This window comes from Pteropus medius, unplaced genomic scaffold, assembly GCF_902729225.1.
Source record: "Pteropus medius unplaced genomic scaffold, Ma_sr-lr_union100, whole genome shotgun sequence".
NCBI classification, from domain to species: domain Eukaryota; kingdom Metazoa; phylum Chordata; class Mammalia; order Chiroptera; family Pteropodidae; genus Pteropus; species Pteropus medius.
Window position 1 is genome coordinate 700,168 of NW_024356248.1, and position 21,604 is coordinate 721,771.

The following is a 21,604-nucleotide window of genomic DNA, read 5'->3' on the forward strand; positions in this document are numbered from 1 at the left end:
CAGGCAGCGCTGAGTGTGTTGAGTTGGGAGGACAGCCAGTGGGGCGGCGGAGGGAGCTCGCAGGGGCCCTGACGCTGACAGCAGGTCCAGGAGGCAGCCGGGGACCCTGAGGCTTAGTCCCCGGCGGTCCCTCCCTAGAGACCCCAGGCAAGCCAGCCGAAGTGGGTGGGTCACCCTCTGAACACCCTGTCGACTCAGGGATCGAGTGGCACATGTTTACACTTCCCCTCTCAATGCCTCTGGGACACTGAGGATGGGGATTTTGTGGCATTTCTAGTGGCACAAGCAGCTCTTTGACGGGGCTGGGTGGCCTCGCAGTGGGATGGTCCTGACCTGGGATTTTTAGGGGACACTGGTCCTTTCGAAAAGCACAGTGATCATCTCTGTATCTTTCAGAGTCCTGGGGGCTAATAAAGTAAGGGTGGGAACCAGAATCTTCTAGTCAAAGAACCAGGCCTTGGCTTAGGCTGGAAAGTATCTGTCATATCCCCATCAAGTGCTTGAATTCTCCTGGTGACGGTGAGCTCATTGTCTGATTTCTTTTCTAGGCCAGGGTTTCCCTTCCCTGACCTTAAGTGTTCCCTTTACAGTCGGCCCCACTCCCCTTTCACTGACCACAGGGAATGGATCAGAAACAGACTGACCCTGGAACAGAAAGGAAGCAGAAAAGCTCATGGCTTTAGAGTCCTACTCTAAGTGACTGGACTGGCCACTTCCTCTCACTTTTGACCCCTGAAGGCAGACCGAATCTGGAGGGCAGGGTTAGAGTCTCTGATGGAGGCTGAGACAGCCTCTGAATGACCTGTGTGGGTCAAGTAGCCTGCCCTGCCCTAGACGCTCAAGCACAAGGCTTTCCGTGGAGGCAAAACTGCTTTCTCCAAGGGCCATGCTCGATCCCCAGCTCCATCAAACCCAGCGTTACCTCCGAGAGCTCTGGCCAATGTGGTGTCAGCCCCCACAGACCCCCCGCTCCCCCTGGAGATGCAAAGGGACAGCCCCCCTGAGCCAGGCTTGGAAAATCCCTGCTTTGCACATGGCCACTGGGGGCAGGTTCATAAAACTTGAAAAAATCCCCCTTTCCCTTCACCTCCGAGGAGTGTAATCTCTCCTAATCAATTTAGCAGACTCGCTTGGTTGTAAACGGTAATGATTTGCATTTTTGAGCCTTTTTATCCCTCCTTAGGAAAAAGATGCGTCCTCTGTCTACGTTCTAGAAAGCCTGAGCAGGGCCGTGCCGTGCTCGTGGGTGCTCAGCCCGGTGCTGATCTGGCACCAGGCGTCTGCCGCCCGCCACCTGCGTTGACTTGAGTGCGGAAGGGGACGCGGGTGCATGGGATGCCCATAGCTGACCCTGCCCGGGTCCTGGCCCTGAGAACACGGTCTGGTCCTCAGGGACACAGGCTGCTGTGCGCTCCAAGGCCCCTCCTTCCAGCAGATACCCCAACTTTATCGCTCCCTGTCTGCCGCATCCAATTTTCCTTGTATTTTTCATAAACACAAGCCTCAGGTGCCCTGTCCTCACTCGTGCGTTCAGTAGGACACAGGCTTCTGGAGCGGAGTGGGTTGGCTTTAAGACTTTAGCTGCCATTTGGGCGGGGGGGGGGCGGGGGGCGGAGCTGGTGTCCTCCCCTCGCTCCCCAGCTCCCAGAGTGAAGGAGGGACGCTCAGAAGCAGTCCCGGGCATGCTGTCTGGCCCCTTGTCCAGGCCCCAGGCAGTTGCTCCGATCCCACAGGGATCCCTCACCTGGCCTGTCCCTCCCGCTCCGGGCCTCCGTCACCTGCATCGGACCAACTAGAACCTTCCAGAATCAGTGGGTGAAGCTAACCCCCATCTCAGCCCACTCCCACTTTACAGAAGGGGAAACAGAGGCTGTGGCTTCACAAAGCACACCTTTCCTACACCTCTCTGGGAATACCTCCTCACTCCCTGCCTGGCCTCAGCCTCCCCTTGTTGGGGCTGGCGGGCCTCCCTGTACCTTCCAGGGAGTGAGAAGCACAAGGCGGGCGTGGCCTTCAGGCTCTGGGGGGGGGACGCCTGGGCTTCCCCAGCCGCCACCATCTTCCTAGCTGCTGTCACCTCCCCAGCAGCATCACCCAGAGCTGGAGGAAGCCAACGCCCAGCTCCTGCCCCCAAACCCAGCGTCGGCCCTGGCTGGGGAGGCCCCCTAGTCAGCCACTGGGCCCCATGTTCCTGTGGAGGCGGGCCAGGAAGCCGGGGCCAATTGAGAGGAGAAGATGGAGGCTTCCATGGAAGGCCGCAGCAAGAGGGAAGGAGAAAAGGGAAGAAAAGAAGCTTTTGATGCACATCATGTCTGTGGAATTGAGTATGACTAATTAATAGATTTTATTCTTAGTAATCTCTTAAGCATTCCATACATTGGGCTGCTCGCCTGAGCTGAGCTTATAAGAGGCTTCATTCGCAAAATGCAAATGACTCTCCTGGCCCTGCTGCCTTCTCTCCTTCCTTGTTTTCTCTTTCCCCCCTTTTTTTTAAAGGGGAAATTTAAAGGAAAATTGCCATGTAATAGAAAAGAGATTCCAATCACTACATCTAATTACCACGAAGGGTAAACCACTTAACCAAAGAAGTATCGTAGACTTCTTTTCTCTTTTTTAAACTTTAAACCTTCCTTAAATGCCACAAAATATACTCATCAATGCTGAAGCCAATGAGATTGTCCTGGCTACTTAGAGGCTGCAAGGGTCAGGCTGGCCACCCACAGAAGGGAGATTCTTAGGCAGAAGTGGTAGCCCAGGCCCCAGGCTTGTCTTCAGGGGCCCTGTGTCCTCACTTGTGTCCAGGGGGTTGGGAGGCTGCGTGCCCTGGGGACATCCTCTCTCTCCTTGCAGTCTGTGGTCAGCTCAGAGGAGTCGGACCAGGAGGGATGGGGGTTCAGAGTGGACCTGGCTTCTCGGTCCCGCGGGGATATGAGACGTGGCGGACATTTGCAGAGATTTGGGGGCCCACTCTCCGACAGGACGCTGGGAGGATGTCAGGACACCTAGGGCAGAAAAGATGAGAACGCGCCCCAGAGCCCCAGCGGGGCCAGGTTTCCACCGTCTGCTGTGTCTCCACTGGTGGGCACACAGCGAGGCGGGCGGGGCCTGGGCGCCGCAGCCCGTCGTGAGCCCTGCCTGAGCCCTGTTAGCGTGAGAGCTGGGAGCAGGCGTCGTCCCCGGGCCCTGGTGGGCCTGGGCCTGCCTCATGCTCTGGGGGAGGGAAGTTCATCCCTACGCCTGGTCTTGGAGGGTATTGCTGGCATGTGCTGGCTCTTGGCCCTGCAAGGCCCACCCCCACAGCCCTCACCGCACTGGGCCACCTACTGTTCCCCAAATGCCTTCCTAGCCTCGAAGGGGATGATCTGACCTCTGCCCGGCATGAGGAAAGGCAAAAGAAGGACCTAGAGTGAGATGGGGGACTGAGCATGTTGGCAGCGGGGACTTGGGGACCCATAGTGGAGTGGCCAGGGATTGATTTTCCTGGGATACTGGGAGAAGGCAGAAGTGGTACCTTGAGAGAGGGGGGCCTCATTTCAGAAACATCAGAGACTTTGGACTTCTGTCCCCCAGCCAACGCCCCGCACCCTGGTGCACACCCCCCTCCCAGCCACACCCAGTGGGGCCCCTCTGCTCCTCCCTGAGCTGCTGGGAACAGGCCTGTGTCTGGGGGCACTGCAGGTCAAAGGGAAGGCCATCTTTATACAGACATAAAATTAAGGCTTGGAAAACTTTCTCTCCTGACCTCATTGTATGAGAAAAATAATTCAAGTGGAAAAAGGGAAAAAGGGCTTGTTTTATACTAAAACGCGTTCATGCCCCTTGGCGTCTCCTTGTGGCTGGGGAGTGAGAATCCCTATCTGGTGAGACTGTGTCTTTGGCCAGGCCACGGAGAGCCCGCGCCTCTTCTCCATCTCTCTCATGCCGCCGTCATGTCCATTTCCTTCAACAGCACCACCTCCCTTTCACTGAAGGGGCCCGTAGCATCTTTTCATGTCCGGTGAGTGGACAGCCCCTGGTCCTGTCACGGCAGCCCTGTGACTGCTGTTCAGTCTCATCCTCCTGCCTCTGGCTTTTGTCAAAGCAGTCGAGGCCTTTTGAAAACGCCACTGCCAGAAGCCGGACCCCTTCTCACCCTCCCTGCCCTCAGACCAGCGTCTCTCTTTTGACATCGCTTTTCCCTGGTGCAGGACAAGCGGCATGTTGATGAATGGTGACCTGAGTTCCCCAGGCGCTGGACGCAAGCATCAGAACCCAGGCACCACTCCGCCCTTTTTTCCAGATTTGCTGCCATTATTCAATCATTGTTTTAATCTCACGGCTTGCCACACTGCACTGCCCGTTGATAAATGATGGCAACATTGATTCCAGAGGGAGGAAATGAAATCTTAACTCTTCTGAGGACCCCGGTCAGTCCCCTTTTGGAGGCTGGCATGTTGAGAGGGAGATCTGGGCTTCCGTCTCCAGAACAGTCCCAGGGGTGGGCACAGCTGAGTGTTCTGTGTTCTATCTCCCAGGGCTTTTCTGAGAAATTTCATGTTTTTTTTCTGGGCTTTGTTTGAGCAGCCATGGAAACCATTAGGTCTAATCACCTGATATTAAAAAAAAAAACAACCCATTCCTATGCCAATTACCTGTCCCAGGAGGAAGCACAGAGCACAGAGAAAGTAGCCGCTGAGGTGACCGCGTGTTCTATCTCCCAGGGGAGGGAGAGGAGGACACTGGCAGTCAAAGAAAGTTTCTCTGTATGAGAAAGGAGCATGGCCCAGCTCTGGCCAACCCGAGATAGGATCAAACTGAAAGCATCCCTTGCCCAGGGTCCCCCCAGCCACCCGTCCAGGACAGACACGCCTCCGCCTTTAGGAACAGCATTGTCCCCCACCCCACTCCCATCCCCAACACACTGTGTCTACTTACTCAGTGATTGCTAGGAGAAAGCAACGTTTTCGCGATTCTATTGTCTCAAGAAATTGTACGAACTGACCCAGGAAGTACTGTAAGGACCATCTATGTGGCTCTACCTACCAGTCTGTATTTAGAGACACGACATATAGATAGGTAGATAGATACGCCTTCAGGTGGCCGGGAAAGCCGCAGCTTCCATGGGGCTTCCACAGAGTATGGTGCATGGAAGTGAAGACGGTTTCAGTATAGGAGAAAGAAAGTTTTGTTTTTTTTTAATTGGCTACATCATTGTTCAAAGAATGCAGTGAAGGACGAAGTATTTCTGAAAGTCTGTAAGGGAAACGGTACGGAAAGAACCAGGGAAGAGATTTCAGGACGACATCTCCATAGCAAAAGACCTTTTCTTCCCCCTCTTCTTTGTGAGGAGCCTGAAAACCGCCCTCACGTCGTGGCCAGTGAGCGGCTGGCAGCGAGAGCTGCGTGGGGGCTTTGCGGGTCGGCTGCTTCTCTCTGGCGGTCCTTTTGTGACGGCCCCAAACAGAGCGTGAGACATACACAGACGTTGTACAGGTAGTATCTTTGCAGTTCAGGGAAAAAAAAAACAAAAAAAAACCAGTCCGACCCTTCCTGCAATATTGTTTTTAGTCTTTCCCTCTCCAAAGGGCGTACTTCAGTATAAATTAGGTCTTCAGCAACGTCAGATACCCCTTCCTGCCTTCTACCGTTTAAAAAAAAATTTCTTTTTCACTTTTTTTCCCCTGTCGTGTTCTAAAAAATTGTCAACGCTCCCCAAACTTTGCTTTTTGGTGGGAAAGTCATCACGGAGTTTCTTTTCCTTGCTCTGTCGGATGGCAGCAGGCTGAGCAAAGCCACAGGGTCGCCACGCCAGGAGGAGCCGGGAGCCGGGGCGGGCGTGCCAGGCGGGCATCATGTGTAGGAGTAGTCTATGTCGGGGATGCCGCCGTCACGGTAGCCTCGCGTGGTGCCGTAGCCGATGGTGTGTGTGCCCTTGCAGAGGCTGCTGCCGTTGGAGGGGAAGATGGTGTGGACCACGTACTCCTCTTTGGCGCGGTAAGGGTTAATGGGCAGCATTTGCAGCCCGGGGCCTCGGATTTCCAAGATGGAATTATCCTTCTTGGTCCCAGACTCCATATAGTCATCCTTTTTCCGGCTGCCCCGGTTGTAGACCCGCTCCCGGGTCAGCAGCTCGCTGGCCCGGTGCACGTACCAGCAGATGGCCCCCAGAACCAGGAAGAGGAAGACAAGGGCCACCGCGCCACCGATAATGCCTGCCAGAGGCAGGCCGGCTATGGGGTTGGCGTTCTGCTCCTGGTTGAGCGTGGTGGTGGGGCTGTAGCTATCGGCCGTCTCCGCCTTGGCACATACGGGCGTCTCGTCAGCCACGTAGGTGTTGCCAGTCTCCATGGTGACCATGCAGATAATATAGGTGGACTTGGGCTCCAGGGCCGTCAGCAGGTACTCTGTCTTGTCCCCCTGCACCAAGGTCTCCGTGATGGAACCTACCGCGGGGCTGTGGCCCAGGCGCAGCCAGCTGAGCCGGAAGGAGGAGGCGGGGAGCGTGGCCTTCCACGTGATGCGGATGGAGTCCGCCGTCAGAGGCTTCACGTGGATGACCAGGGTCTTGGCCCCATCGCCCGTGGCCATGGGGTAGTCCAGGCTGGAGTCAGGGAGGCGCAGCCCCGGCCTCTTGGCCTTGAGGGTGAAGAGCGAGCCCTGGGGTGTGGTGGCAGAGGCGCGGCTGCTGGCCGTGGTCTTGGCGGCGGCGGCCGCAGCACCCTGTGACCCTGCCTCGAAGCACTCGTCCATCTCGCTGGTGATGTCCTTGATGGCCATGCCCCGGACCTTCTCGGGGCCCTGGCACATGAGGCCTCGAACGTTGACCACAGCCGCCCGCGCCTTCACCCAGTCCCGCAGCCACATGAGGTTGCAGCCGCAGAACCAAGGATTGTTCCGGAGCAGCAGCTGGGCCAGGCTCTCTAGGTCGTCAAACAGGCCGCGGGGCAGCGTGGTGAGGTTGTTGTTGGACAGGTCCAGGCGCTCCAGCTCACGCATCTTGGCCAGCGTGTTGTAGGGGATGTGGTTGATGGCATTGTCCTGGAGGTAGAGCTTCTGCAGGTGGGCGCTGGGAAGGTTGAGGGGTGGGGCGGCCAGCGAGTTGCGCACCAGCGAGAGCTCGGTGAGGTTCTGCAAGCGGCTGAAGGTGTCGTCGGCGATGCGCTGGTTGGCCAGCAGGTTGCCGTCCAGCACTAGGCGCCGCAGGCTGCTGAGGCCCTTGAAGGCGTGCAGCGGGATGGTGGCGATGCGGTTGTCGTCCAGCCGCAGCTCCTCCAGCGTGCGGGGCAGCCCCGCGGGGATGCTGCTCAGGTGGTTCCGGCTCAGGAAGAGCAGCTTGAGCTGCTTGCTGTCGGCAAAGGCGTCCTCCTCGATGCTCACGGTGGACACGGAGTTGTCGTCCAGGTGCAGCTTCTCCAGCAGCGGGATGCGGGCCAGCGAGTCCCTGGCGATGGCACGCACGTTGTTGTCCTGCAGGTGCAGCTCCCGCAGGGAGCGGGGCAAGTTGACCGGGAACTCGTCCAGGTCATTCTCGTACAGGTAGATGACCTGCACGTGGACCTTGGTCTTGAGGTCCTGGGGGATGCCAGCATTGTTGATCTGGTTGTTCTGCAGGTAGAGGGTGGTGGCGTCGTCGGGGATGTCAGGGGGGATGGAGGTGAGTCCCCGGTCATTGCAGTAGATGAAGCCGTTGTCACAGCGGCACACTGAAGGGCAGGTGGTGCTGTCGATGACCTCCGTCAAGAAGGCAATGAGCCCGTAGCAGAGGAACAGCCAGTCCCGCAGGTCCATGGTGGCCGTGGTCATCACGACGGTGGCCGTGACGGTGGCAGCGGGTGTGGTGGTGGCGGTGGCAGTAGGGTATGCCACCACCATGGTGGATGGCTGGCAGAGCCGGGCCTCACCTGATCTGGGGCCTTAACACCTGCAAGGAGCACAAGACACGTGCGGTGAGAGTGATTCGCAGTGCCCACCTGCCTGCCACCAAGGGGTCACCGCAGCTTGGGTCATAGGACAGAGGTCGAGCCTCCAGGCGCTTGCATCAAGGCCTCTCTGTGACAGTTTTATGTCACAGGTGATCACTCGGGCTGAGGTTGGACTCTAAACCTCATCGGGAGCAAAGACGCTGCCCGTGAATGACACGGACGCTGCGTGCCCTCCTGGACAGTGACTCTGTGCCTCAGGTGAGGTTAACGTAGTGACAGCCACACCGCGGTTTGTTTTTTCTTTCAAGATCTCACACTGAGCCAGTCTTTACGGCTAACGCTGAAAGCGGCTGGTCCATGTCAGCAGGTTGAATTTAGGGTGTGTTTTATAGATTCAGAGCCACCATTTCTCACTGGGAACAAGGGACTCACATCCCTAGCTGGCTCAGACCCAGGGTTTGAAGGGAAGCTTGTTTCCGGGAGGCGAGCTCAAAAGGGGGGCGTCACTAGAACCTGCAGAAAAGAAGCTGCCAGCGTCATCACTGGTGATCAGTGGAGAGCGGGCATCTTCATTGTCTGGTGTTAACACATGGCCTATTTGTCACTCGTGCGTTTTATAGACAGAAGAAGAAAGTGTCAACAGAACTGCTTTTCTCGTGTATTTACAGAAATCTCTTTTTATCAGAAGTGCCCTCCTTAGCTCCACATTCTGTGTTGTGTGGGAAACTCATCTTCCACACCTGCCCCCTCCCCAAAATCATGAAACTTTCAGCTATTTTGAAAAATACCCATATCTGTTTTCTTGCATTTAAAGAATGCACATGGGGGCGGGGCCTGTGCTCGGCGGGAATTGCCTGCGGGTGTAATTCCAGTTTTCGCAAAGGGAAAAATTGCAGCATAGATTTTTCTCATATTATTTTACTGTTCATCATGGTAAAAAAAAAAAATCAATTAAAGAGACATTATCTTTCACCCTCAGTGGGAGAATTGTCTTCATGCAGCCGGCAAAAGGTCTGCTGTGTAACTCTAGATTCACAAAGGTTTTTCAACGATGGGACACAATGGCCTCTTGGAGTCTGAACGGAGGCCCCGGCCTGGAGGGCAGCCCAGGTGTGCAGAGCTTGCCAAAGGCGTCTGCGGGGTCCTCACTCCCGTGCCCCAGGAGCCAACCATCTCTATTTCTCAACCACGTCAAACCTTTCTTCCTTCTCTGTCTCTATTCCGGGACTGCCCTTCCCCATCCAGAAAACTGCTCTTCACCCTTCAGGACAAGGCTCAAATGCCTCCTCCTCTGCTGAGTTTCAGATAAAGCTTCCCTCTGCTCTGTCCATCCTTTCATCCACCTATGCACTCACCCACCCACCCACCCACTCGTCCCCCACTCACTCATCCAACAGAGGAGCTCTTTATTGAGCACCTGCCATGTGCCAAACTGTGTTCTGGCCACTTGGAGTTCCATTCTACTGGGATGGTAGCTCACACTATAATAAAGACCTTGCCTACAGCTTTATGAACATTTAAGTCATTTAATTCTCCCAGTAAACGTGAAGTCAGAGTTTTTCTTATTCCCATTTAATAGATGAGAAAACTGAAGCTCGGAGATGAGAGAACTTACTCAAGATCACTGGGGAGTGCTGGGGAGAAACCTAGGCCAGAATCTGGACCACCAGGCTCGCAGCGCTGCATATGTCTGTGGGCTGCAGGATGCACTATTTGGTGACGAATGTTTTGGTGCTGGAGGGTAGGGACCATGGGCAATGTCAGCCTGGTGTGGCTTGGCATCAGTGACCACACAAGCATAGAACGGACTGAGAAAATGGGGTGCCTCCGCCACTCACCCTGCACACTCATGCCCCATCTGCGTCTGCAGGGGCCTGGCCCAGCTCACAGCTCCAAGGCCTTCTGGAGAGAGCACAGGCTTTGCTCACGGCTGACGTGCTAACCTTGCCAGGACCTGCTCATGCCACAAAGTTTTCTCTTTGAGGTGGACTGCAGGCAAGTCAGAGGCTGGCCAAGGAAGTAAGTGAGGGCAATAGGGAAGGCCGCGTGAGGTCTGTGCCAGAAGCCCGAGGGGGAAGCCGGAGGAAGGGGCTGACCAGACGAAGCCCAGTACCCTGGGCTCCTGAAGTCAGCTCTCAAGTCCCCTCTTTCCAGCACCTGCTGGCCTGCGGGGCCAAGGACACTTGCCTGCCGCCTTGGTAGTTGGTCCCCAGGCCAGGCTATGGCTCCTGACCCCACTCATGCCCCAGCCCTCAGGATGTGCAGTTGGTCTTTGCTTCCTGCACAATGAAGCCCCGGCTCTCAGTGGATCAGGTCGTCTTTGTTTCCCTGACCAGCACCCTGGCCGCTCCCCTCTGCTCATCTCCTGTCCAAGGCCTCGCACCATGCTTGCTAGCCCCTCAGCGGCATCGAGAGTCACCTTGTAAGACCCAGCAGGAGTGTGGGCAACTCAGGGTACCCAGTCCTTATCTGACTGCTGATTCTCACGCCTCCCATTATATCTGGGACCAGGAAGGGCACTGGCCCAGACCATAGGACAGATGGGCTCAAAGCAGGGGACAGTGGTGCAGACCTGGGTGTGCCGGCCTTCAGAGGACAGCAAGGAACCCAAGCATGAAGGGGACCCCTCCAGCCAGGCCTCACCCACCCTGCCTTCACAGGCACATGTTTGTACTTGCGCTCACCCGTCACTCAGGTCCTCCATCCCATTTTATAGCTAAGCAGCCCAAGGGGCCTGTCCACGGTCACAGTCAGCCCAGGTTTCCAGCTTCACATCTGTCCATTCCTCTGCATAGAGCTAGAACCATGAAGGTTATGAGCAGAGAGTCAGGGCTAGGGCAGGTGCTGGGGACAGGAAGGCACAGGCCTGCCCAAAGACCACCTTGCCTTGATCTCAGGGGTCAAGTCCACGCCCAGGAGAGCCTCTGCCTGGGCCCCCAGCAGTTGGCCAGAGGACACACCCTCCCTGGTCTGTCAACGCCGTTGTGGCATGAGGATGTGGGTAACCTTTGGGCTTGGCCTTTGGGGGCCAGTGCCCTGAGCAGGGGGCAGATTTGTTAAGGCCAAAAGCAAGGCCAGCCGCTACCTTCTCTGGCCTGGACATCAGTTCCCCGTACCCGTGCAGCTCACAGCCACAGCCCTCAGCCTCTAGAGGCCCTGGCATCATAATAGAGTGTAAATTGTACCTTTCAGAGATGCCTGATGGATAACCAAGAAGCATTTGGGAGGCAGAGACCCAAGGCCTTTCCGTTCCTTGGTATGCAGGCCTCATCCATCTTGGCTCAAGTCTCCCCTGCCGCCCCTTCCCCAAGGCCGCCAAAGCTGAACCCTCTGGCTCTGGGGAAGTAGGGCGGGGCCTGGGGTGGGGAGGAAGGAGCACGCCTCGCTGGACGAGCCCATTAATTGCCCTGGTGCCAGGCAGCGTTTTTTTCCCCTGTTGTGTGTTGGATGGTTTATGTGGCTATCAAATTAAACTTGGTAAATCGCCCATCTTTTATGGGGTCACTTGTCATTGCGTGGATCCCAGAGACTTTAGCACGATGTGAGTTATGATCTGCCAGCTCCGTGACTGACAGGATCCTTGGTGTGCCACTTGGGGGGGAAGGGGAGCAGTGAGGTGGCTCAGACTGGAGGTATCCAGACCCCCATTAGCTGAGGGGGCACCGGGGGCATCATTCTTGGCATTCTCCATAAGTCTCCAGCTCCTGCCATCTTCCAGGACAGAGAAACCTGGGTTTGAGTCCAGCCTCTGCCACTTTGGGGCTGTGCGATCTTGAGCAAGTTACTTGCCCTCTCTGAGCTTCGGTTTGCTCTTCTATAGTATGGTCATAATAGTTCCCTTTACGGGGAAACTATTCAGATTTCGATGAAGTAATATGTGCAAAGTACCCGCTCGTAAGTACTATCTGTACGGGACGCATTCGTGAGGTTTAAAAGCTGCTATAATTTTCCATCTGCCCCAGGCCTGTTGATCTAGGCTCTGTGTTAACCACCGGTCTCTTTCTTCTGCTCTCCACTGGTCCCTTCTTCACCCCCTGTTCCTTTCCGTGCCTCCGGGGCCGACTGGGAGCCTGCGGGCTGCTGCTTCCTGGCAGGACTCCTTGTCCAAGGCCGTGATGCAGGGCGCCCCTCCACCTCACATTGTGCATCCTCAGCGCCTCCCTGCGAGCCAGTAGAAGCACTGGGCCTACGTCTGGGCCACACAGAGCTGGGGCCCTCAGCACCAGGCGCCTCCGATGTGACCCCAGGCTTCTCTAGCCCTTCTCTCATCAGGGACATCCAGGCCCAGGGAGGGGATGTGAGTGCGTTGGGCCCCCTGGACCTCTGAGACACAGTCCACCCCGGGTCCCTGAAGGCTCTGTGCTCCCTCTGAGCCTTTGCACATGCTGTTCCCACACCTTTCCCATTCGGGCCTCGCCAGGCCAGCTTCTACTCCTCCCCACGCCTCGGCTTAGATGTCCCCTCCATGAAGCTTTCCTTGACCTTCCACGAGGCTGAGTCCATGCCTGGCTCTGCTCCCACACCCACTTGACTGGTGGTAGCAGGTGCTGAGTAATATCTAAATATCTTCCAGCTGGATGGTGGTGCCTTCCTGTTGGACACCCCAGGCCTCCCGGCGCTCTGCCCTGGTATCTTCCCCAGATCCCACCAGGCTGGGGCTGTCAGAGTGGGGGCAACACGGGGGCAGCCACAGGTCCAGCACAGGCCCTGGCACACTGGGTGGCATCTAGTGCTGCAGGTTCCAGGGGGCGGGCACAGTTAGACACGAGCACACGAGGGGGCTGAGCATGCTTTGGGAAGGAGCTGGGGGTCACAGGCAGGAGAGGGGAGGCTGGGCAGGCCTCCCCGCTTCCTAGCCCTGGCCCTCCTTCCCATTCGTCAGTGAAAGCGGCTCATGTGGGGACCTCTGATGCAGGGTCCTCCAAAGCGCCAGACACAGTCTCAGCCCCCACTTTAGGAACCTGAGAATTCCAGATGGTGGGGACTCTCAGTGGGAGGTATGTAGACTAGAAACGGGGAGAGGACAACAGGGCTGGGTTTGACTCTGGCCTCATCATCCCCCAGCTATGTGACCCGTGGTGACACTTCCTTGGGCCTTAGTTTCCTCATCTGTAACGTGTTGCCGAGAGTCCCACTCTCCTGAGATGATGGGGGAGGGGTTTGTGGAATTCCCAGCAGAGGCCTGGTGGTTTTTAGAAAGAAGAGCCACCCCACCCATCCCCCGGGAGGGACCCCAAGCCCCCCTATGACCTACTCTGGGTGGCTGCTCACCAGTCCTGGCCGAGCTTCAGGAGAGGGAGGGCAGACACAAGTGGTCCAGGGAGCCGAAGCTCGGACAGAGAAAGCCCTTCGCCCTCCCCTTCCTGCGCCCTCTCCCGGTTCCTCCCTTCAGCAAGAACAGTTGTGTTTTTTTCTAAACCTTGCCAGGCCTCAGGTCCTCACTGGCACAGCAGGGCCCAGGGCAGGAGCGAGGCGTCTGGGGCAGCCTGGGGCCAGAAGCAATTTCAGCCCTAGAAGAGGAAGGGCAGGGGGACCAACCCCACCAGGCAGGAGCTCCACCAAGAGAGTCACCACCACATCTGTGGTGCGTTGTCTTCAGCAAACCTTTGTTTAAATTAATCAGGGGCCCCACATTTTCTTCCCCACCGGCCAGTCCTACCTCCCCTGGGGCTATAAGCAACATGGAGGGAGGAGGGCTTGTGCTAAGGAAGGCCCGGGCCCCGGGGAGCCACCCCCCTGGGAAGTCAGGTAGCCCAGCTGGCCTGCCTGGGCTCAGTCTAGCTGCTCCACCTGCCGAGGGTGGCCTCGGGTCTCAGGCCTTCATCTGTAAAATGGGACCATGAATGACCCACTCCTCTGGGTTCTTTTGAGGATAAAGGACGGTAATTTCAAGCCTGAGCAGAGTGCCTGAGCAGGGTGGTGATCAGAACCAGGGACCCGTGTTTTCGTTAGCAATAGATAGCACTTCCCCGCAGGTCGGGGAGATTGGGTGATGCGAACAGCAGGCGGGCAGGGAAACTTGGGACTTCAGTGGGAGGTGTGAGCGGGGCTTTCCCAAAGCCTAGTTCAGGTAGCTGCCTGGGGGCTGCTCCTGCCCAGGCCAGTCTAGGCCCACCAGAGGCACCTCCTTAGGGTTGGGGGCTGGATGCCATGACCCTCAAGGCCTGTGCTGCATAACTTCGGTCCCGATCTGTCTACTGGTGCCACTGAGAACTTGTAATGAGTGTAGGGTGGGGGAGTAGGGATTCTTTTAAGACTTAAAGTTAATTATTTTTCTAATTCCATGCTACATGCATTATGCATCAGCAGTTATCACTGGTGGTAATTGCAGGCAGGTGTGCAAATCCACTAAAACTGTACCTCCAGCTCACCTCCCTGCGTAGGCCGCCTGGGCGGTGCCGGGCTCTGAGGTGTCCTGAACTTCAGAGAATGCAAGTCGCTTTAAAAAACAAGACTTTAAAATTGCGTCTTAGGAGGTTAATTATATTGATAACAGTGTTCGATATTCAACTGTTCAAGGCCAGGAGGGGGTGGGGGATGAAAGGAGACACATGTAATTTTGTTTCTGTCCTCATATCATTTAATAAGATGTTCCTACACCTGATATTTCCGCCTGTCTTTGTGCATTTTTAGTAAAGCTGCCTAGACTGAGGCTTACTTCCTTTGGGGAGGAAAAAGGAGAGGCTGGGGAGTTTCAGAAGGTAGGAAAGAGGCCTGAGGACCTTTATTCTGGGGGGCTGGGAGATAGGAAGAGAGAAGGCAGCGCTTGCAGGGTCTGTGCTGCTGAGATTCTCAGCCGCTGGTGGGATCCTGGCAGCCAGGGGCCGAAAGAGGAGCAGGGTGACCCGGAAAGACTGGGTGGGTGAGTTTACTGATGTAAAGCGGAGCCATGGAGCCGGGTGGCAGTGGGGGCGGGGCTCCCCAGGCCTGTGTGGCGTCCTTCACAGGCAGGCCCTGCTCCCGTGGAAATCCCCGTTTGTCACAAGTCATCTGTCCAACCCCTCTCTCTAGAAAGCAAACTCCTGTGAGTCAGGATATGTTCTGTCTTGTTGATGTGCCTAGCATGGAGCCTGGCCCAGGAGGAACTCATAAATACCTACTGAATGAATGAATGAACAAATGAATGGATGAACATGCCAAAAGGGAGGTCCAGAATCTGAAACTCAGGACTGGGCAGCAGGACAGAAGACGGAGGCTGGCCCTTCTTCCACCCACCCCAGGAGGTAACAGTGAGCTAGGTGTCCTCACCATGGTGGCCCAGAGAGGCAAAGGGATAGGTCTGAATTCTGCAGTGCATGGTGAAGGAGCTGGACCCGAGCCTAGGTCCTGGGTTCGCTGTCCAGTGCTCTTTCCTAGCCAGAGGGAGCTCACTCAGGGAAGACCCCTGCCGTCCATGCTTATCTTCTCTGATATGGAGTGGCCAGCCTGGCACTGCCCAGCCGCTCATAACTGGAGGGCCAGGGTGCCAACCCACATCTGGCCCTACAGCCCAGTTTGGAGGCAGAGCTGGGTACTGAGCAGATTCTCCATAAATATTTGGAGTACAGGCCTGGGGGACCGTAGCCAGCTACTCCCCTCCGGTTTGGTTTCAGACCCAGGAATGAACCCCCCAACCCCTCCTAGGGCCTGGGAGGAAAGTAGAGACAAGGGACAGGTGGGTGGGGAGGCCAACGGGCAGGGGCCAAGCTCGGGCTCTGGTGGCCCCACTGCCAGGCTGGCACCTTGATAATAAATAACAGCAAATAGCCTATCTGCAGGGCATCTTTCACGCTGGTGGCTAATAACATGCTATTAATGCCCCTGCAGACGGCGTTTATGCCGGGAGGCGCTGACAAATGTCCCAGCCTGGGCGCAGTTGTAAATCAGCCCCCCTCCTGGGGAGTGTGCAGGGAAGTGTCATTTTCCATCTTGGTAATGAATTGGGGCTTCCCTGCCCTGCCCAGGGTACCACCTCCTCTCCAAGTTGCCTGGGATTTGTGTCTGGGGAGGTTCAAGCCCTCCCTCCCGGCCTCTGGAGAGCAGAGAGGACTGGGCCCCACCCCCGGGCAGGACCCTGCACCCCACCCGGCCCAGCCCTGGCAGTTCCTACCACACTGAGGAGGAGGAGGGAGCACTAAGGGCTTGACTGGTGGCTTTGGGTCAGTCCCACCCTGAGCCCTCCTGGCCAGGGCTGAGGTCACCAAATGTCCTGCTTCCCCAAGGCCTCACTGCTGCCCTCTTTGGTCATAACTCATATAACTCTGAGGGGCTGAAAGTGAGCCCTCCCTCCGAGGACAGCAGGGCCCAGCAGGGTGGGTGGGGTGCACCGGTAAGGCCACTCCCTTGTACTCTGGGACCACCCATCCTGGAGTAGAGCCCAGCAGTATGGGGGCCACCAGGTAGGAAATGACGGTCCTCCCTGGCAAGCAGAAGCCACTGGTTGCCTGAACTGCTGTGTGTGGGGTGGGTGGGATGGAGGTGCAGACCTGGGGAGCTGTCCCACGCGTATTCCCCCTCTGGGCACAAGGAGCCCTTCCTGGGCCACTGGAGCCCTTCTCCATGGCCTTACCTCTGTCACTGCAGCCCTGGTGCCTGCGGGGTCTGGCTGGGGTTGCTGCTCTGGATGCTGCACTCAGGGCCAGGTGGGCCTGGGCCGTGCTCACATTCCGGCCTGTGGCCCTGGTACTTGGGGTGCAGACTGCAGACCCGGGGTGCTGGGTGGCGCAGGGAGGAGACCCTGTGCTTGGCTCTGCTGGCTCCTGGTGATCAGACGTCGCCGTGGGTCTGCAGCAGCATCCTCCTCGCCCTAGACCTTGGGCGCTGCTGGCCTCTTCCCCCCAGAGTGAGGGATCTGCAGAGGTGCCCCCTGCGGCCCTGGGACTCCTGCGCGTGGCCTGAGCGTGCGCTGGGCTCCCGCTCCCCAGGCATGCCCTATGGCCTGGCGCCCATCCCAGGAGGGTGGCCTCTCGCTGCCCCCTTTCAACTTTCGCCCTTTTGTCTGTTGGCCGCCACCTTGTCCTCCTCCAAAAGGCTTCTGTGCGGCTTTTACCCCCTTTCCTTTACCAAGTTTTTTTTTTCTTTAATCCCTCTAAATCACTTGGCGGAATGGGCTCCGATGCAGAGAGCGTTCTTGTGTAACAGAGTGAGAGGGAGCCACTCTCCAAAGAATCGGTATTGCTGCCACTCAGGCTGCGTCTCCGGGGTGGGGCAGGGGCAGGGGGTCCATTACCGCTGAGGAGTTCAGATGTTCACAGGGCTGGAGCTGCTGACATGCACTGCTGAGCTGTCAGGCCCCACAGGCCCCTCTTTGGGAAGATGCCGGGAGGTGGGGGTGGGGCTCAGTCCTGCTTGGCCCTGTTTGTAGAGAGGTTTTCTCGCTGGGGGTGGGGGGCGTTATTCCTGCTTCAACCCCTGGTCTCGTCTGTCCAAAAAGCAGTCCTCATCCGCCGCCTGCCTCCTCACCTAGCCAAGAAACAACACAGGTGATTAAGCGCTGGTTATCAGGAGCCACCTGGGGACAGGTGGCCCGGGCTGCAGCCCTTGTCCTCCTGACCCTTGGAACCTGTTTCTTGAGTGCCACTTTCCCCTGAGATGGGAGGGGTCTGAGACTGTTCTCTACCACCTCCCTTTTCTTTGCAAATCCAGATAACAAACAGCTGTCCATGTGCTGTCTCTCCCTCTCGGTGCCCGGGTTCCCCTTTTCCTGAGGGGTAGAAGGGCCGGGAACAGAAAAAGGAAGTTCTGAGAGCTCCTGGCCCTGCAGGGGCCACCCGCTGGCCAGAGCTGGCACGGCTTCCCCCAGCACCTGCTCCTCTTAACTACTATCATTCAAAGGATCCAGCCACGCCGTGGCCTCTCCCCTCTGTGGGAAGCAGGAGCATCGGGAGCGTCCCTGCCTCCTCCCTGCAGCCCGAGGTCAGGGTCAGTGCTGCACACCCCCAGCCCCCTTCCTGCCCCTCCCAGGGGCAGGGCCGGCGTTTCAGAGCCTCCTCTGCCTCTCATTAGCGTGGTGTGTTGAGGGCCCGGTGCCCGGTGTCCGTACTCCCCCTGCAGGAGCCCCTCTTTGGAGAAGGGCTTTCATTACACATCTGAGAGTTTCGGCTCTGGTTTGAAATCGGACCCAGATGGGCTCAGCTGCATCTGGGCACTTGTCTTTGTAGGGATGAAGGTGGCTGGTTTGAGAAATGCTTGTTGTCTAGGGCTGTTCCAAATAAAATCAGGGATTTTTAGGGTGTGTGTTTTAATGAGCCCAGAACTCAGACTGGGGGTTCGCTGCCTACTGGGCATCCAGCCCGGCAGACATGCATGCAGGAAGAGGGGTGAGTGCTGGCCAGGTGGATTGCAGGGTGAGGCTGGGGGGCTGCCGGGAGAGGGAGGAGGTCACGGGAGAGGCTTCCCCAGGAGCAAGGAGGCTTAAGCACCCTCAAGCCCCAGGGGACATCAGTCTCGATGACCAGGGCCCAGTAAATAGTCAAAGTGTGAGCAGGCAGGTGGGGGAAGGGGCAGGGTGGGGGCTGGACAGGGGGGACGATGAGGACAGAGTCCCCACATGAGAGGGGATACTGGGCTCCAGCACGGGCTCTCATTGCTGCTATACCCACGTGATTTCATCCAAGTATAAATTGTAATTTCTCTATGAAAGTGAGAGATGGAAAGAGTCCAATGAGGTCATCTGCCTCCCTGGCCAGGGCGAGGAAATTGTTTTATACCACTGGGGGTGGAGGCCGAGGTGGCAGTGTCTTCGGAACCCAGAGGCTCCAGCCAGGCATGGCCACTGGTCCCCATGGCAAAGACACTGCTCAAATTCTACTTTGGAAATTATGAATCCAGGAAGGCAGCTTTATCCCGCCGACACCAGGCCCTTCCCACAGCCCCCAGGATCAGGCGACGCTCCTACGGCCCCACAAGGCCCGGCCCTGCCCTGTCCACTGGCCTCATCTCTCACCACTTCCCACAATGCCCCGAGCTGGATCCCACTAAGCCGTGCCCCAAGCCGTTCCCCCTCCTGCAAGAGCCCCTCCAACATCACTCCTCACCTCCTGCATCGTGTCACCCCCTCTCTGCGTGTGGTCAACAAACCATGACAGCAATGACATGGTATCTTGAAGGAATTGTCTCCGTGGGTCAAGGAAGGGGCTGCATCTGCTTGACTGAGGCTGGTCATGGAGACAGCACCTGGCTCAGTGCCTTGCACGCAGTAGGTGCCTGATAAATGCACTCAGTGAACTCCCCACACTGCTTCATTTAGAAAACCAAGGGTCTAAGCAAGGCTCTGGCCTGCCCAGCTTTGTACATCCCAGTTTGCTTTCCCCGCTGCCCCCCTCCCCACGCCGCCCCCGCCACCCGTGATCCTGCAAAGCCTCCTGGGAACCCAGGTGCACATGCCCCAGACCCCACTGGGGATTCAGGGATCCTCAAGTGTTTCGGCCTTGAGTGAGTGGGTGCCTCTCAGGCATTTGGGGTGTCTGTCTGTATTCCAAGCTTAGCCTGGCAGTGCTCAGAGGTGTGAGCTCGTCCCACGGGGGGGTGTGTAACGATGACGGGTCACAGCCTCCTGGTTCACCGGGCCCAGGAATAAACATGTACCTTCCCCTCCTGGCAAACCCCAGCAGAGCCATCGAGTTCTCGGTGTTCGTGCGGCTGGGTCGGGTAAGCCGAGACCACACGGTGCAAATGAAGTTAGCAGTGGCGCACAGACTTTTCATGCGGTCGGTCAGACTGCCTGAGGGCAAAACGAATCTGTGGGGTCCCCAGGGTTCCGTAACTGGGGGCCCTCTTGGCCAGCTTATGGGCACTCCCCCACAAGACAGCCTCTGCTCACCTCCATCTCGCCTCCCTCCCCATTCCCATAGGCTCCAGATCTGGTCTCTGTTCCTACGCCAAAGAACAGTTTTTTGGGTTAGGACAATAAAAGCTTTCATTTGTAACTGCTTGAGATGCTTACATTGTTTTACTTTTCATTATAAATAACATCATAACTATATTAAGAGAAATTTGGAAGGGGAAACAAGCCACGTGCACAGCCCCACAGTCTCTACCACTCTGCACTTGGGCTGGATCTGCCTGTACACAGACGCCATTTACAAAGAGACGATGCACCTTATCCTTTTCCAGGTCGTTTCTGCTTTGCCATCCCCCCTGAGCCTTGGGACAACCCAGCATGGCTGGCAGAGCGGGAGGACCATCCCTGCTGTGTAGGTACAGTGACATGGAGAAGGGGGCACTTGTCCAAGGTCGTATGACATACATGACAGCCAGGGTCTCAAACTCCAGGCCAGTGCCAGGCCTCAGCACAACAAACGCATCTTCAACCAAACACAAGGTGGCCCTGGGCCCACCGCACACGGAGACCTCGGGCTTCCCCGAGGCCCTCTGAATGAATGGCAGGCATTCATCCATTCACTCCTCCATCTCTCCAGCCACCCATCTACCTGTCCATCTTTCTGCTCATCTGTCCATCTCTTTCCCTGTCCATCTTTCCCTCCCTCTGTCCATCTCTGCATTCATCCATTCATCAATTCATCCATCCAGAAAACATACCAAGTCTAGTCATGCTCCCAGCGCCATGCGAGACACGAGCGAGGGCACCTATTCTCTAGGAGCTCAGTGTCCGGTGGAGAGGCCACTGGTTTACAGAGGGACACAGTGTGAGACACAGGGCATTGTGGGAGCAGAAAGCCACACCTTGCACAGGTGACGCTGTGCTGTGGTTCTGGGGTCCTCCGGACTCCCGTGTCACGTTAGTCACACGTGAGCTCGGTGGCGAGCTAGAGTGGGGCAGGTGTGGCCACCTTCTCACTGAGCGCCTGCCCATCCTCCAGAGCTGTCACCCACCTTTATCTCGGGGCTTCCCCCGCAGTGGAAATGTTCTTCGTCGCGTCAGTTCCTGGCTGCCCGAAAGATCGCTGCTCGCAGATATTAATTCCTATATTAGCAATTAGCTCTCCTGCTTCATTTCAACCTCTGGCTCTTAGGACGAATTTTTATGTCTGTGTCATTAATCAGATGCCTGGGATGTGCTGCTGGAAACCCAGGTGGGCTTTATGGCTGGCGACTTAGCCGAGTGGCATTTTCAATGAACACCACGCCTGCCCCCTCCCCGGGCAGAGCTGCCCTGTGGCAAAGAGGGCTGAGTTTAGATCATTGGAAGCAGGTCAGAGCTGGCGAGAGCTGGCAGACCCCCGCGTTCCCTTTCATTTTGGACTTCCAGGCTGAGGTCAGCATCTGTATCTGACCTTAGTAGATGAAAAGGCTCTTTGTGACTCAAACTTGGAGTTTGTTCCGTGGCTGCTGACTTTCTCCCACCAGGACAGCCATCCACGGGGCCAGTCTTCACCCCCACTGCCGCCGGCGGGTCACTCCTGTCATGCCAGCATGGACCTGGGGGCTGTCACAGCCATGGCCCCTGTCTCTGGGGGCACAGGACTCAGGGCTGGGGCCCCGGGGAGAGCTTTTCTGTTTGGGTGTGTGGACTGTTCCCGTCACAGGGCCAGCACAGTAGAGAGTAGGTGTTTCAGGCTGAGGGGACAGCGTACGCAAAGGCTCGGGAGGTGGGAGTACTCGCCGCAGTGAGAGATCTGGTGTCCCAAAGCTCTGAGTCAGCGGAGGCCAGTGACATGAGCCGCAGTGGGAGTTGGGGTTCTGGCCTCGAGGGGAGTTTCGAGTACCCCACTGAGGGGCCGTCCTTCATACAGCGCGGAACCAGTGAGCATGCCCAGTGGGGA

General features: G+C 57.1%; 2 protein-coding genes across 4 annotated transcripts in view; one reads left to right on the top strand and one right to left on the bottom strand.

Annotated features, from left to right (window-relative positions):
* MACROD1 (mono-ADP ribosylhydrolase 1) overlaps positions 1 to 21,604 on the top strand; it is a 139,636-nt gene that overhangs the window by 33,830 nt on the left and 84,202 nt on the right. The gene's annotated exons all lie outside the window — the stretch shown is intronic.
* FLRT1 (fibronectin leucine rich transmembrane protein 1) lies at positions 1,631 to 16,481 on the bottom strand. The gene is made up of 2 exons (XM_039860007.1): positions 16,450 to 16,481; positions 1,631 to 7,900 (listed from the first exon to the last, which is right to left on the bottom strand). Exon 2 carries the CDS (start codon positions 7,849 to 7,851, stop codon positions 5,830 to 5,832), a length of 2,022 nt encoding a protein of 673 aa, XP_039715941.1. The 5' UTR covers positions 7,852 to 7,900; positions 16,450 to 16,481; the 3' UTR covers positions 1,631 to 5,829.